This window comes from Rana temporaria, chromosome 7, assembly GCF_905171775.1.
Source record: "Rana temporaria chromosome 7, aRanTem1.1, whole genome shotgun sequence".
NCBI lineage: Eukaryota > Metazoa > Chordata > Amphibia > Anura > Ranidae > Rana > Rana temporaria.
Window position 1 is genome coordinate 7906177 of NC_053495.1, and position 17499 is coordinate 7923675.

The 17499-nt window shown below is 49.0% G+C and overlaps 1 protein-coding gene across 2 annotated transcripts in view; it reads right to left on the reverse strand.

Annotated features, from left to right (window-relative positions):
• Window positions 1–17499, reverse strand: part of FANCD2 (FA complementation group D2) — a 65412-nt gene that overhangs the window by 26672 nt on the left and 21241 nt on the right. For both annotated transcript variants that reach the window (XM_040358819.1, XM_040358821.1), the window contains exons 14-24: window positions 16631–16666; window positions 16396–16539; window positions 13821–13955; window positions 10398–10529; window positions 9848–9949; window positions 7698–7810; window positions 5902–5965; window positions 5702–5821; window positions 4543–4616; window positions 2052–2186; window positions 1854–1954 (exon numbers count right to left, since the gene is read on the reverse strand). In XM_040358819.1, coding sequence (XP_040214753.1) covers window positions 1854–1954; window positions 2052–2186; window positions 4543–4616; window positions 5702–5821; window positions 5902–5965; window positions 7698–7810; window positions 9848–9949; window positions 10398–10529; window positions 13821–13955; window positions 16396–16539; window positions 16631–16666 — 1156 coding nt within the window. The remainder of the gene's footprint in view (window positions 1–1853; window positions 1955–2051; window positions 2187–4542; window positions 4617–5701; window positions 5822–5901; window positions 5966–7697; window positions 7811–9847; window positions 9950–10397; window positions 10530–13820; window positions 13956–16395; window positions 16540–16630; window positions 16667–17499) is intronic.

The window sequence follows — 17499 nt, forward strand, 5'->3', positions numbered from 1 at the left end:
GTATACCGCTCCTTCCCATTAAAAACAATGGGACACCGCGCTAATACAGCCGGCAATGCGCCTCTGCAAAGGCGCATTGCCGGCGGTACTAAGCCTTTTTTTTTTTAAGTGTATTTTGTGCGTGTACTCGAGAGAGGAGCCGGACTGCAGGAGTTGGGAGTAGGCAGGCCTCCCCCAGAGGCAATCTGCCATCTTTCTCCATGCCCCGGGTGGCAATGGTGGGTGTGTGAGGGGGTCCTCCCACACAGCCCGCCCTACCTGCTCCGCTTTGAAGCCCAACGGGGCAGAGGGACTCCCTATAAGGGAGTGAGAGGATCTAGCCCGCTCAACCAGCCCCGTTAGTCCTTCGCCTCTCTTTTTAGAGACCGCGTGGTCAAAGTGCGTGCATGTTAACCCAATTTCGAGTGCGTGTGTAAGTGTGGTGGTTTTTGTGGGAGGGGGGTGGGCGTACTAAGCGCAGGCTTACCTCGCATAGCACACCCACCGGGGGCCGGGCTGAGACCACCAAACTCAATTCACATGTAGCCGAGGCCGGGATCCGAACCCCTAGCTGCAGAGGTGAATGGCTTGTCAGCGCAGTGCCAATCGCGTTGAGCCACCGCAGCTCCCTTGGTACTAAGCCTTTTCTGCCTGGTAGCGGGGGTTAATACCGCACCGCTAGCGGCCAAATACCGCTGCAATTCCGACGGTATATTGCCGCTATTTTTAGCGGCACTATACCGCCACCGCACATACATACAGTGTGGAAGGGGCCTTACACTGCTCCCAAAGACCCCTTCCCATTGAGGGAGCTTTTTTTAAACGCCAAAGCCCCTGAAAAACGCCCCAGTGTGAAAGGGGTCTTAGAGGCGCTTTACCAACGTTTTTCAGGCGCTGGCAGTGTGAAAGGGCTTTGAAAGCACTCGGGGCTTTCACATTGGGATTGCAGATGAGGCTTCTTTCAGGCGCTTTTTTTAACGCCAAAGCGCCTGAAAAAACGCCCGAAAACCGCCCCAATGTGAAAGGGGTCTTAAGGTACGTACACTCCAAACAGTAATGATGACAGATGTGCCCCATCCAGCCTACAACGAAGTTTACGCTGTGCATAGAATGACACACACACACACACACACATACACACTGGGCTGGATTCAAGAAGCAATTGCGCCTGTGTAACCATAGTTACACAGGCGCAATTGCTTACTTGCCCAGGCGTAACGAATGCTCCTGATTCAGGAACCTTGTTACGCCGACTGCAGCCCGCATATCTTAGGCTGCATTCTTGCGATGGCCGCTAGGTGGCGTTCCCGCTGTGCTCAGCGTATAGTATGCAAATTGCATACTAACGCCGATTCACAACGTTGCGCGAGCCCTGCGTACGCAGTTTATGTCGTTTCCGTACGGCGTCTTTCGCGTAAGGCTGACCCTGCTATTAGCAGGGGCAGCCAATGTTACGTATACCCGTCGTTCCCGCGTCGCGAAATTTGAATTTTACGTAGTTTGCGTAAGTGATTCGTGAATGGCGCTGGACGCCATTCACATTCACTTTGAAGCAAATGACGTCCTTGCGACGTCATTTGCCGCAATGCACGTCTGGAAAGTTTCCCGACGGAGCATGCGCTCTACGATCGCCGCGGGAACGCGCCTAATTTAAATGATTCCCGCCCCCTACGGGATCATTTAAATTGTGCGCGCTTACGCCGGGCAATTTTAAAGAGCGCACACGCAATTTACGGAGCTACTGCTCCGTGAATCGCGGGTAGAGCAGTAAATTTGCGGGGGCGCAGGGCAAAAACGTTGCCCTGCGCCTCCGCAAAAAAAGCGCAAAGGTACCTGAATCCAGCACATTGAGCACAACAAAAACAACAAAGTACCTAACAAAGCATCGATCTCATCCAAGTTGCCCTTAAACTCGTCCTCTATGCAGAGCCGCAGTAGTCGGAAAAATGGTGACAGACAGAGAGGAGACACGAGGCTGTGGAGACACGCATGCAATGAATTTTCACACTGAACAGAGATTACTACAAAAAAAAAATAGAAGTTATCAGGAGACTCCCAACACCGGAACTCACCGACCCTCTGTGGTGTGTGCGGCACCTTTTTTGGCGAAGTCATGTGACAGAAGTGGGAGGAGATTAATCACAACTATGCCCTGGCTCTCATCGTCCTCCAGGTTATACATGGCTTTCACAGGGAACATAGGACTTCTGAGGAGTTGAAGGGAAGGTTACACGTATGCAGAAACTATCATCATCCATTGCTCACTCAAGAAATGATTCCCCCCCCCATCCCCAACCACATACACACAGAGCTACTAAGCTCATGGAGAAATCAGAGGCAGCGGCCCCACATATCATTAATAAGGTCACGGAGAAGGAAGCGGCAGTAACACCACACATTACTATTAAGCCAACGTAGAAGGAAGCAGCCCCACACACCGCTATTAAAGGAACACTAAAGGCAAGATTTTTTTTGTTTAAAAATAACAAACATGTTATACTTACCTCCACTGTGCAGGTCGTTTTGCACAGAGTGGCCCCGATCCACGTCTTCTGGGGTCCCTCGGCGGCTGTCTCTACTCCTCCTCGCAAAAGCTTTCCACCTTCATGCGAGCTCCCTCGCATGGTGGAAAGCTTTTGCGAGTGCGCTCCCGTAATACAGCGGCGGCCATAGCTGCCGACTGTATCACTCGGCTCTGCCCCCCCGGCGCGCCACGTCATCCGCTGTGATTGACAGCAGCGCCAGCCAAGCAACGGCCAGGCTGGGAACCGAACAGGATGACGAGAAAGCGCACGGGACTTTCGAGGGGTGAGGTAAGTAAAACGGGGGCTACCTTTACAACCCCTTTAAGTCCATGGAGAAATCTGAGGCAGCAGCACCACACACCACTACTAAGCCCATGGAGAAATCCCCGGCAATGTCCCCACACACCACAACTAAGCTCAAGGAGAAATCCAAGGCAATGGCCCCACACACCACTACTAAGGTCATGGAGAAATCAGAAGCAGCTCCCCATACACCACAACTAAGCTCAAGGAAAAATCCAAGGCATCGGCTCTACACACTACCACTAAGCTCAAGGAGTGATCCAAGACAATGGCCCCCCACACCACTACTAAGCTCAAGGAGAAATCCGAGGCAGTGGCCCCACACACCACCACTAAGCTCAAGGAGAAATCGGAGGCAACAGACCCACACACACAACTACTAAGCTCATGGAGAAATCCAAGGCAGCAGGCCTACACGCTACTACTACGCTCAAGGAGAAATCCAAGGCAGCAGCCCCACACACCACAACTAAGCTCAAGGAGAAATCCAAGGCAACGGCTCCACACACAACTAAGCTCAAGGAGAAATCCAAGGCAGTGGCCCCACACACACCACAACTAAGCTCAAGGAGAAATCAGAAGCAGCCCCACACACCACAACTAAGCTCAAGGAGAAATCCAAGGCAGTGGCCCCACACACACCACAACTAAGCTCAAGGAGAAATCGGAAGCAGAAGCCACACACACCACTACTAAGCTTAAGGAGAAATCCGAGGCAATGGCCCCACACACCACAACTAAGCTCAAGGAGTAATCCAAGGCAATGGCCCCACACACCACAACTAAGCTCAAGGAGTAATCCAAGGCAATGGCCCCACACACCACAACTAAGCTCAAGGAGAAATCCAAGGCAATGGCCCCACACACCACAACTAAGCTCAAGGAGTAATCCAAGGCAATGGCCCCACACACCACAACTAAGCTCAAGGAGAAATCCAAGGCAATGGCCCCACACACCACAACTAAGCTCAAGGAGAAATCCAAGGCAATGGCCCCACACACCACAACTAAGCTCAAGGAGTAATCCAAGGCAATGGCCCCACACACCACAACTAAGCTCAAGGAGTAATCCAAGGCAATGGCCCCACACACCACAACTAAGCTCAAGGAGAAATCCAAGGCAATGGCCCCACACACACCACAACTAAGCTTAAGGAGAAATCGGAAGCAGAAGCCCCACACACCACTACTAAGCTCAAGGAGAAATTCAAGGCAACAGCCCCACACACAACTAAGGTCAAGGAGAAATCCAAGGCAACGGCCCCACACACCACTACTAAGCTCAAGGAAATATCTGAGGTCACGGTCCCACACACCACAACTAAGCTCAAGGAGAAATCAGAGGTCACGGTCCCACACACCAGAACTACTAAGCTTATGGAGAAAGCAGAGGCAGCGGCACCACCACTAATAAACTCATGGAGATTCAAGGCAGTGGCCCTATGCACCACTACTAAGCTCAAGGAGAAATCATAGGCAGTGGCCCTACTAACTGCTACTAAGTCCAATGAGAAATCCAGGGCAACGGCTCCACACACACCACTACTAAGTTTATGAAGAACAGAATGCAGGTTTGTGGGATCCACAACTTTTCTCATCAGAGGCATTTTACACTTATTGTATCAATGTATGTTACGATTATACAGATTAATGTAATTCAGACATCGCTCCAGCAGTTCCACTTGGACTCTTGACTGACAATAGAGGGAGGTAGAAGGATCATATCACTACAAACCCTTCTATCTTTTGGTCCAGGTCTACTACATAATCCTCCTGGAAATCATCCACCACCGTCTTTCTGATATATTCCTGCAGGAGACAAACAAAGGAAACATCACATTACTGCAAAAACAACAACTAGCCTTCCCTACAAAAAGGGTTTGGTTTGTGGTGTAGTGTTGATGTACCTGGGTTTCCCTTTACAATAAAACCTTAGATTGCGAGCATAATTCGTTCCAGAAACATGCTTGTAATCCAAAGCACTTGTATATCAAAGCATTTTTTTACAGAGTATAAAAGAGAAGAGAGGCGCCTCTAAGTGTAGCAATAAGTTGCTAAATGTTGTACCTTCATTAAATGTAACCATATTGCTACACTTAGAGGCTCCTCTCTTCTTTTTTTATACTCAGTTGTCACATGACGCTACTCTTATATCAAGACATCGCTTGTATATCAAGGCAAAATGTATTAAAACATTTTGCTCGTCTTGCAAAACGCTCTCAAACCAAGTTACTCTCAAACCAAGGTTTTACTGTACTCAAAGGTGAAGAATGAAAAGAGTGCCAATTAGATAAACCAATAAACCTTGAATCTCTGGCCGTCGGGTTATATTGCCACCTTCAGGAGTAGGATCCTGGGCATAAAAAGGAAAGCAAAGCCTGGGGGCGATTTCTGCTGGTGATCAGAACCTAGAGGCAGCTCAGTTATTCACAAGGCAGCAAATGGTCTTGACATAACCAGAGTGGTGTGTCCTTCAACGTATGCAAAGGAAAGGATTTTACAACAAGTATAAAATCCAATTTTTTTGTTTCCCCAATCGAAGGACACAGCGGAGATCTTGAATTTCTGACCGTTGGGATGTCCGGAAGTGAGAACAGAAACTAAATGCCTCCCCCTCAAGGCAGCAACACACACATTGCTACCTGTAGGATTCCCTGACAGTGCCAAAACAGAATAAATGGCCCTGGGATCCCCAAAGACTCTACTAGGAAGCCGGGTATACACGTATCGAAATTTGGCTGATTCAGCAAGAATTGGCCGAATTTTGGTAGATATGTACCCCTCTCTGTCCAACAGAAGCCAGCTTTTAGAACGATCCGGATGAATCAGTGTATTCTGACAAGGGGCGAGTCCCCATTGTCAGAATACAATAGCGCAATGTCGTGTGAACGTACCATTATTTGGGGATGCAGGTTCCTCTCTTGCACCAGATTGGCCAGCTCGTCGTAGTAAAAGGCAGCAGATTCCGGGCACTGGTCACAGCAGGTGCGTGCCAATTCCAGGAGAGAGGTGACCTGTTCCCACATAGAATCATAGTCACAACACTGGCAACATGAGATTGTTTATTTAGGGTGAAATCATCCGAGTGACTGACCTGCCGGAAGACATGTGGACTCAGGGTTGCCGCGTTGTCCGATTTGCCACCTCCTGACTTTCTCCTGGAGGGAAAAGGGGGATAGAAAATGGGGAGAGATGGGAAATAATTAGAGATGGTAAAGATTTGTGTTCTGACCTACAAAAGTTTCACATTTTATATTCTAATACATTTACACCTCATAGGAACCTAGAATTCGCATCCCTCATAGATACAGCAATACATAACTACACAGGGACTAAGAGGACAAAACTCCATGGCCCAGATTCAGAGAGATCTGCCTATCTCTCGGCGGGCGTAACGTATCTCAGATACGTTACATCGCCGTAAATTAGGGCGCAAGTTCCGTATTCAGAAAGAACTTGCGCCCTAAGTTACGGCTGCGTAATGTATGTGGTCCGGCGTAAGCCCGCCTAATTCAAATGTGGATGATGTGGGCGTGTTTTATTTAAACGTAGTGAAAGAATCCCAGTGCGCATGCTCAAAATTACGCCGCAAATCGTCAATGCTTTAGACGTGAACGTAACTTACATACAGCCCTATTCGTGAACGGCTTAGACAAACAACGTAAAATTTTCAAAATTCCACGTGGGAACGACGTCCATACTTAACATAGGATACGCCTCATATAGCTGGGGTAACTTTACGCCGGAAAAAGCCTAACGTAAACAACGTAAAAAAATGCGCTGGGCAGACGTACGTTTCTGAATCGGCGCATCTACCCAATTTGCATATGCCTCGCATAAATATACGGAAGCACCACCTAGCGGCCAGCGTAAATATGCAGCCTAAGATACGACGGTGTAAGACACTTACGCCGGTCGGATCTTAGGGAAATCTATGCATAACTGATTCTATGAATCAGTCGCATAGATACGACCCCGCAACTCAGAGTTACGACGGCGTATCCGGAGATACGCCATCGTAACTGCTCTCTGAATCCGGGCCCATGTGTCCTCCAGATTCATCCTTTTGAAATTGCCGGCGACAAACGAAAGCCCTTATAGCAGATCTACTGCTACAGGGCGGTCGTTCTGTGCAGAATCACATTATATATATATATATATATACACATATATATATATATATATATATATATATATATATATATATATATATATATATACACACACACACACACACACACACACACACACACATATATATATACACACACATACACACGTGATTCTGCACCTCCGCCTAGGGCAGGGGTGTCAAACTCAATTTAATTTTGGGCCGCATCAGCATTATGATTGCCCTCAAAGGGCTGATCACCAGCTGGCTGGAGTGATCCGCTCTCCTCTCCGACAACTTCTGTGTGAGAACAGGAGAGCTGATCGCCTTAGCAACCAGCTCTCTATTTACATCACACGATTGGACACGGCCGTCAAGTGATCAAGAGGGCCAATCGGAGATGCGCCTTGTCCGGGTGACACGAGCGCATGGGGATCGTGCCTCTGCGCAGGTATGCGCGTGCGCGATCCCCCTCCTTTTAAGGGATGCTCCTGAACGTCCACACAAAAGGAGAGAGCACCCACCCGGCCGTATATATACAGTGGCCGGGTGGGAAGTGGTTAAAGTAACGCAGTGCCGTATCGCAAAAAACAGCCTGGGCATGAAGGGGGGAAATCTTCTGCAGGTCAAGTGGTTAAAAAGAATGGTTCTACTGTATCTAGTCATATATGTCATGTACATGTTACGCTATCTACTGCGTTATTGCTGCATGATAACTATAAAATTCGAAATAAAGATAAAAAAATAAAAAATAAATAAAAAGGAGAGTGGAATCTGACCTTTCACTGGTCGCCATGCTTCCCAGCATCCTCACTGCCCCAATCACTCCAATGCGCTTGTACTTCACCACTGTGCTGGAAAGCTGCTTCCTGATGACAATGTGCATCTCATCCTAGGGAAATAAAAAAAATAATGAAAGGACACAATATTTCAGGCTGGCTATGTGTGTGGCAGGAGGACCCCAAACTATCTCTACTGGTTTAGCTCAGGGGAAGAAAAAAAACGAAATAGTACGGGCAAAACAAGATCAAGCAAGGCCCCTGTGCAACACTGCCGGTCTTCCCTTTACAACCAAACTCTCTGGCCCAGATTCAGAGAGCAGTTACGACGGCGTATCTCCGGATACGCCGCCATAACTCCGAGTTGCGGGGTCGTATCTATGCGACTGATTCATAGAATCAGTTACGCATAGATTTCCCTAAGATCTGACCGGCGTAATTCTCTTACACCGTCGTATCTTAGGCTGCATATTTACGCTGGCCGCTAGGTGGCGCTTCCGTAGATTTACGCGAGAAATATTCAAATTAGGAAGATACGCCGATTCAGAAACGTACGTCCGCCCGGCGCATTTTTTTTACGTCGTTTACGTTCAGCTTTTTCCGGCGTAAAGTTAGGCCTGCTTTATTAGGGGTATCCTATGTTAAGTATGGACGTCGTTCCCGCGTCGAATTTTGAAAATTTAACGTTGTTTGCGTAAGTAGTTCGCGAATAGGGCTGTACGTAAGTTACGTTCACGTCTAAAGCATTGACGATTTGCGGCGTAATTTCGAGCATGCGCACTGGGATTCTTTCACGAACGGCGCATGCGGCGTTCGTAAAAAACGTCAAATACGCGGGGTCACCATTAATTTAAATAAAACACGCCCACATCATCCACATTTGAATTAGGCGGGCTTACGCCGGACCACATACGTTACGCCACCGTAACGTTGGGCGCAAGTTCTTTCTGAATACGGAACTTGCGCCCTAATTTACGGCGGCGTAACGTATCTGAGATACGTTACGCCCGCCGAGAGATAGGCAGATTTCTCTGAATCCGGGCCACTATGTTTGATTATAAAGGGATGACCGGCAGCTTTGCACAGGGGCCTTGCTGGATCTTGTTTTATCCCTGCTATACACTGGATTCAGTAGGGCTGATTTTACTAAAACTGGGGAGTGCAAAATCTGGTGCAGCTCTGCATAGCAACCAATCAGCTTCCAATCTTTATTGTCAGAGCTTCATTGAACAAGCGGAAGGTAGAAGCCGATTGGCTACTATACAGAGAGCTGCACCAGATCTTGCTCTCTCCAGTTTCAGTAAATCAACCCAACCCCAGTGAGTTTGAACCACCACACCGAGAAATAATCGTCCAGTTCTGAATTCACGCCAAAATAATTTAGGATAAAAAGACTTTCTCACAGAGCCAACGCGTTTCGGGGGTTAACAACCACCTCCTTCACCAAGGCTTGAAGAGCGGCTCCCGTCAGTTGCTCTGCACTTGTTCAGTTAAAATTTTGTATAAAATCATAGTGACTATTCAGATCAGTACATGTTTGATTTTCAAACCCTGATGAAGGGGGTGGTTTCTGGCCCCCTGGAAACCGTTGGCTCTGTGATAAGGTCTTTTATTATAATTTATAGTAAAATATATTGATATTTGGATGATTAAAGAGGAACTGCAGCCTTTTCGCCGCCCCTCGATTTTGTTTGCTGCTTACCTGCGACATTCTTCAGCCCAATAAGCATACTCACCTAGACAGCAGGTCCAGCGTTGAGCCACTGGGATCCTTGTCCCTGCAGCGACTTCACAGGTCAGGCAACGCCATGTTGTCGGATCAGCTGCACGTCATGTATCCCAGAAGGCACCGGGAACACTGGTGCCGAGCCTTAGATGTACACCCCCCCTACCCTTGCCGGTCCCGGCTGTACTAACCTCTGTGGATGCTGGGCTGTCAGCAACCCATGCAGCGGTCTCCATTTTCTCTGTGCAATTCTGATTGGTTAGCACCATCAAACAGCATCACTAGGATTCAACCCAGAAGAAGCATGAATTTCAAAATTCCTGGAGCACTGCACTAGCTGCATGGGCACTAATAGCTTAGCATGCATGGAAGTACAGAGGGGACCACCAGAAGAGCCCAGCCTTAAGCATCTGGTCGTGTGTACCTGGATGTGAACACCTTCATGGATGAACGCCAGCATGCAAAGGATTTGAAAGAGCTTGCGGATCTGTTGGGCATTCAGGTTATCCAGGTAGTCCAATATACCCTGCAAGAAAATATATTGATACATTCATAAATGCTTCCAGAACAGCGTAAGCGTAATAATAATAATAAAAAAATTACAAACATGTTATACTTGCCTGCTCTGTGTTATCGTTTTGCACAGAGCAGCCCCGATCCTCCTCTTCTCAGGTCCCCTGCCGGTGTTCCTGGCTCCGCCCTCATGCCAGTAAACTGGCTCTTTGTTTAGAAAGTTTGGAGACCCCTGATCTAATCTATAAACCAATTCCCTTTTTGGTCATAATGTCATGGAATTTCACAGAGAAAGGAACAATATATTCTATAATACTCATTTGTTAATATGATAAATCTGCAATAAACAGATTAAAAAAAAAAAAGCTTTGTGTTCCTCCAGCATAGATGATAGCAATTCAGAACAGTAAAATGTAAAGCTGACCATTCGCGGAGATCAGTCCCCACCAGCGTTCACCCACCTTGATGAACACGGCGTAGAGGGCCACGGCTGTAGAGTTACTGGAGATCAAGTCTGTTATTATATCCAGCGAGGAGTCCACCTCATCGGAATACCCGCTGCACACATGGGTCACCAACGTCGCAATCAGCTCCTGGAAAAAAAAAAAACACACTCAGATTTTTACCATGTTGCTTATAAAGTTGGGACAGAGATGCAGCCTACAGATCACCCACTGCCTGCCTGTAACTCCCATCTTCTTCACCAACCGGTTCAACTTCCTGCACCAGGGTACTGAGACTATAATGTTATATAATACACCGCACCCCAGAAAACTGCCCTCATTACAGTGTGGTCTGCCCCCTCTTATAGGTCTATAATATAAAGCAGGGCTCAAAATGTCAAGTCTTGAGCCACTAGCCAGGCCTCAAGGGTTACTCGCCACCAGTTTCCCCGCCCAACCCCTACCATACCCCACCCCCCTAATTCTGCCGCTAATCACGCCCTCATAAATTATCTCCTGAAATGGCACTTAAATGTTTTATGCAGAATTAAGTTACAAAAATGGGCTCACCTGTGCCCATCATTGCAGCCTCACCGTGCCCCACATTGCAGCCTCACCGTGCCCCACATTGCAGCCTCACCGTGCCCCACATTGCAGCCTCACCGTGCCCCACATTGCAGCCTCACCGTGCCCCACATTGCAGCCTCACCGTGCCCCACATTGCAGCCTCACTGTGCCCCCATTGGTGGCCAGATCATGACAGGAGAAAGAGGAGAGCTACGGGATCACCGAGAGGTATAACCCACTGTCAATTAACACCTACACATTTCCCTTTAAATGGAAGAGCAGGTAATTAGCCACCCTTTACCTGACAACATTAAATATTAAAATGCGCCTCACCACTTCATTGCATGATGTGGAGTGGGGGGGGGGGGCAAGCACCGCTGGCGGCCGTTGATCGGGAGCTGTTCTCCCAGCGATCGCCTATGGCAGAGAGCATTGAGGTAGAGGAGGACGGCTGTATCATCGAGTGGTATAGCCCGCTGTAATAGCATAACATTGAACTTTTCTCTGCTCGTTCTCACACACAGCCCCGCCTCCTCCTAACCCAGCGCCTGGAATAGACAGAATGTGGGGGCCAATGCTGGGATGCGTTCTGTCATACAGGCGCAGGGTTAGGAGGAGGCAGGGCTGTGTGTGAGAACGAGCAGAGAAAAGTTCAATGTAATGCTATTACAGCGGGCTATACCACTCGATGATACCGCGGTCCTCCTCTACCTCAATGCTCTCTGCCATAGGCGATCGCTGGGAGAACAGCTCCTGATCAACAGCCCCCGACGGTGTTCACCCCCCTTCTCCCAGGCAGCCCAGCTCCTCGCCAGACCTAATTTTCCACTCGCAAAATGCGAGTAGGAGAGTGGAAAATTTGAGGTCTGATATAAAGCACCCCAGAACATTGTCTTCATTGTAATGTGATCTGCCATCCCACCTGTCTGTAGGGGCCATTGAACACGCTTTTTTAAAGCGCTCTGAATGCCAATCAAAGGGACTCTCACTAAATATAATGGTTACCTTACAGTCCCGGTCACACATTGCATTTGCTTTGCTTCAAAAATGATACCACATTACTTGGTGCTTTAAAGCATCTCCAAAGCCTCCATAGAAGTCTATGACAACACTGACAATACTCGTTAAATATACACCTACACTATCCACACTGGGCCTCCCTACAGCGTTTGTGGAGCTTTTATTCATCGTTAGCTTCGCTTTGTTTTGGAGGTATTGCAGGTATGAGATATCCCAGGATGCAGTGGGAAACCAACAAGCGAGTGAGTGAGTGAATACCTTGTATAGCGCTACAAATGCGAACTGAATCGCCTCAAGGCGCTTGGTATCCATTGTTTTCCTTATCCTTCAGAAGAGGTGGGTCTTGAGTTTTTTTTCTGAAAGCCCGATGATTTTCTTCCATTCGGATGTTAGTTGGTAGAGCGTTCCACAGCCGGGGTCCTTGGACTGCGAATCTTCGTTCTCCTTTTGAATTGTAGCGGGACTTGGGGATTTGAAGTAGATTTTGGTTGGTTGATCGAAGAACGCAATTGGGGTTGTGATATTTTATTTTCTCGCATCAATATTGAGGGGCGTTTCCTTGTGTACATTTGTGGGTGAGGCAGAGGGCCTTGAATGTGACCCGATCCTTTACGGCTAGCCATTGAAGGGTCCTCAGGGACAGGGTGATTGATTCCCAAGGGTTTTTTCCCGTTATCAGTCTGGCTGCCGTGTTCTGGACGACTTGTAGACTGGAAATCCGGTATTTGGGGAGACCGAGGTAGAGGGAGTTTGCATAGTCGAGCCTAGAGTTGATAATTGTTCCAATTACTACTGCTGTGTCCTCTTCCGGGATGAAGGGGATGAGTCTTCGTAGCAGGCGGAGAAGATGGTGAGATCCGCTGACTACTGATCCTAACAAGCAAACTGGCAAGCGCTCCCAAACCACCCCAAAGATGCTGCGTGCAGGACTTTAACGCCCCCCGAAAGTGCAGGGCCCCAATGTGAAAAGACACAGTGGGGTAGATTCAAAGAGCAATTGCGTCTGCGTAACCATAGTTACGCAGCGCAATTGCTTACCTGCGCCGGCGTTACGAATGCTCCTGATTCAGGAACCTTGTTACGCCGACTGCAGCCTAAGAAATGACTGGCATAAGGCTCCTTATGCCGTCATATCTTAGGCTGCATTCTTACGCAGGCCGCTAGGTGGCGTTCCCGTTGTGGTCAGCGTATAGTATGCAAATTGCATACCAACGCCGATTCACAACCCTACGCGAGCCCTGCGTACGCAGTTTACGTCGTTTGCGTACGTCGGTTTTTGCGTAAGGCTGCCCCTGCTAATAGCAGGGGCAGCCAATGCTACATATACCCGTCGTTCCCGCGTCGCAAAATTTGAAATTTACGTTGTTTGCGTAAGTGAATCGTGAATGGCGCTGGACGCCATTCACGTTCACTTTGAAGCAAATGACGTCCTTGCGACGTCATTTGCCGCAATGCATGTCGGGAAAGTTTCCAGACGGAGCATGCGCCCTACGCTCGGCGCGGGAACGCGCCTAATTTAAATGATTCCTGCCCCCTACGGGATCATTTAAATTGCGCGCGCTTACGCCGGGCATTTTGCCGGGGGGCGCCCACGCAATTTACGGAGCTACTGCTCCGTGAATCGAGCGTAGCGCAGATCATTTGCAGGGGCGCAGGGCAAAAACGGTGCCCTGCGCCTCCGTAAAAACTGCGCAAAGCTACCTGAATCTACCCCACTGAAATGAATGGGAGGCGTCTCAGTGTGAAAAGGGGTCTTATGGTCCTCTCCAAACACACATATACACCTACACTATCCACACTGGGCCTCCCTATATACCCTGCATAACCTTTATGGTCCTCTCCAGACACACTTACCTGCTGGCAGTAGCGATCAAATGCAGAGAAGGCCAGCTTGTAGAGGTGGCTGCTGAACAAAGTGACTTCCGGTTCCGCAGACCTCAGGAGAGTCTGAGCCAAGGACAATATGGAGGGGAAATAAATCATCAAAACCTGTAAAGAGACAAAGCCATCAGCCACCTGGAAACCATATATCTACAAGTATAAAACTGATCCTTAACTCCCCAGGAAAAATCCCCAAAATCTGATTAATTATTCACCAGATTTTGTTACTACCCCATTCCAGAGAGAAAACACAAGCAGCACAGTAAATGAAAAGAGTGTCTCCCGGTCCTGGCATGCCACCGCATAAATAGTGTCACTCGGGTATTGCATGTCGCCGCATTAAAACAGCATCCGGATGCTATGTTTTGCTGAATAAAAAGAGTGTCATTGACATGCTATATGTCACTGCAAGAAAAAAGTACCACCTGGATGCTGCATGTCACAGCATAAAAAGAGTGTCACCTGATTGTTATAGGTCACTGCATGAACAGCATCACCAGGATGTTAAATGTCGGTGCATGAAAGGAGCATCACCCGGATGCTGCATGTCGGTGCATGAAAGGAGCATCACCCGGATGCTGCATGTCGGTGCATGAAAGGAGCATCACCCGGATGTTGCATGTCGGGGCATGAAAGGAGCATCACCCGGATGTTGCATGTCGGGGCATGAAAGGAGCATCACCCGGATGCTGCATGTCGGGGCATGAAAGGAGCATCACCCGGATGCTGCATGTCGGGGCATGAAAGGAGCATCACCCGGATGCTGCATGTCGGGGCATGAAAGGAGCATCACCCGGATGCTGCATGTCGGGGCATGAAAGGAGCATCACCCGGATGTTGCATGTCGGGGCATGAAAGGAGCATCACCCGGATGCTGCATGTCGGTGCATGAAAGGAGCATCACTCGGATGCTACATGTCGGTGCATGAAAGGAGCATCACCCGGATGCTGCATGTCGGTGCATGAAAGGAGCATCACCCAGATGCTGCATGTCGGTGCATGAAAAGAGTATCACCCGGATGCTGTATGTCGGTGCATGAAAGGAGCATCACCCGGATGTTGCATGTCGGTGCATGAAAAGTGCATTACCCGGATGTTGCATGTCGGTGCATGAAAGGAGCATCACCCGGATGCTGCATGTCGGTGCATGAAAGGAGCATCACCCGGATGCTGTATGTCGGTGCATGAAAGGAGCATCACCCGGATGTTGCATGTCGGTGCATGAAAAGTGCATTACCCGGATGCTGCATGTCGGGGCATGAAAGGAGCATCACCCGGATGGTTGCATGTCGGGGCATGAAAGGAGCATCACCCGGATGCTGCATGTCGGTGCATGAAAGGAGCGTCACCCGGATGCTGCATGTCGGTGCATGAAAGGAGCATCACCCGGATGTTGCATGTCGGTGCATGAAAGGAGCATCACCCGGATGCTGCATGTCGGTGCATGAAAGGAGCGTCACCCGGATGCTGCATGTCGGTGCATGAAAGGAGCATCACCCGGATGCTGCATGTCGGTGCATGAAAGGAGCATCACCCGGATGTTGCATGTCGGTGCATGAAAGGAGCATCACCCGGATGCTGCATGTCGGTGCATGAAAGGAGCGTCACCCGGATGCTGCATGTCGGTGCATGAAAGGAGCATCACCCGGATGCTGCATGTCGGTGCATGAAAGGAGCATCACCTGGATGTTGCATGTCGGTGCATGAAAGGAGCATCACCCGGATGCTGCATGTCGGTGCATGAAAGGAGCATCACCCGGATGTTGCATGTTGGTGCATGAAAGGAGCATTACCCCGATGCTGCATGAAAGGAGCATCACTCGGATGCTGCATCTCGGTGCATGAAAGGAGCATCACTCGGATGCTGCATGTCGGTGCATGAAAGGAGCGTCACCCGGATGCTGCATGAAAGGAGCATCACCCGGATGCTGCATGAAAGGAGCATCACCCGGATGCTGCATGAAAGGAGCATCACCCGGATGCTGCATGAAAGGAGCATGAAAGGAGCATCACCCGGATGCTGCATGTCGGTGCATGAAAGGAGCATCACCCGGATGCTGCATGTCGGTGCATGAAAGGAGCATCACCCGGATGCTGCATGTCGGTGCATGAAAGGAGCATCACCCGGATGCTGCATGAAAGGAGCGTCACCCGGATGCTGCATGTCGGTGCATGAAAGGAGCATCACCCGGATGCTGCATGAAAGGAGCATCACCCGGATGCTGAATGTCGGTGCATGAAAGGAGCATCACTCGGATGCTGCATGTCGGTGCATGAAAGGAGCATCACCCGGATGCTGCATGAAAGGAGCATCACCCGGATGCTGAATGTCGGTGCATGAAAGGAGCATCACTCGGATGCTGAATGTCGTGCATGAAAGGAGCATCACTCGGATGCTGAATGTCGGTGCATGAAAGGAGCATCACTCGGATGTTGCATGTCGGTGCATGAAAGGAGCATCACTCGGATGCTGCAAAAACACAGCAATGTTCACCAGCACAGGACTGATCGCAGAGGTGTGTACTTGAGTGACGACAGGGAGACTTACTGGTGTGTGCCTGCTGAAGGTATTGTGCAGGAGGGAGCTGGTGATGAAACCACAGCGGATCTTGTTTCGTAGCACGCGCTCCACCTGTTTCTTACTGTTGAGGTTGGTGGAGTAAAGGATGAGGAGAACTAAAAAGTCAGTGACCTGCAGGGAAATCAGGGCAGAGATCATACAGCCATCAAGACATTTCCATTTCCTCCTACAATGATAATGTTTATTCACTAGACCGACCTACCTTGTGTTCCTCTGCATTATTTACACTCTCTATAGCCTGAAAGACAACAAGCAAACATGACAGAGTGTTAGACGGCATCTACATGTCAGAACATATAAAATATGACAGAGGGCTGCATTGTCTCCGCCATACCCTCCACACTCCTCTTCTGTATATATACACAAATATAATGGTGATCAGAGAATGTGACAGTAAGGAAAGCCGGTGATCTGGTGATCAGAGAATGTGGCAGTAAGGGAGGCTGGTGATCTAGTGATCAGAGAATGTAACAGTAAGGAAGGCTGGTGATCTTGTGTTTAGAGAATGTGACAGTAAGGGAGGCTGGTGATCTGGTGATCAGAGAATGTGGCAGTAAGGGAGGCTGGTGATCTAGTGAGCCGAGAATGTGACAGTAAGGGAGGCTGGTGATCTGGTGATCAGAGAATGTAACAGTAAGGAAGGCTGGTGATCTTGTGTTTAGAGAATGTGACAGTAAGGGAGGCTGGTGATCTTGTGATCAGAGAATGTGACAGTAAAGGAGGCTGGTGATCTGGTGATCAGAGAATGTGACGGTAAGGAAGGCTGGTGATCTGAGAATGTGGCAGTAAGGAAGGCTGGTGATCTGGTGATCAGAGAATGTGACAGTAAGGGAGGCTGGCGATCTGGTGATCAGAGAATGTGACAGTAAGGAAGGCTGGTGATCTGGTGATCAGAGAATGTGACAGTAAGGGAGGCTGGCGATCTGGTGATCAGAGAATGTGACAGTAAGGAAGGCTGGTGATCTAGTGATCAGAGAATGTGACAGTAAAGGAGGCTGGTGATCTGAGAATGTGACAGTAAGGGAGGCTGGTGATCTAGTGAGCAGAGAATGTGATGGTAAGGAAGGCTGG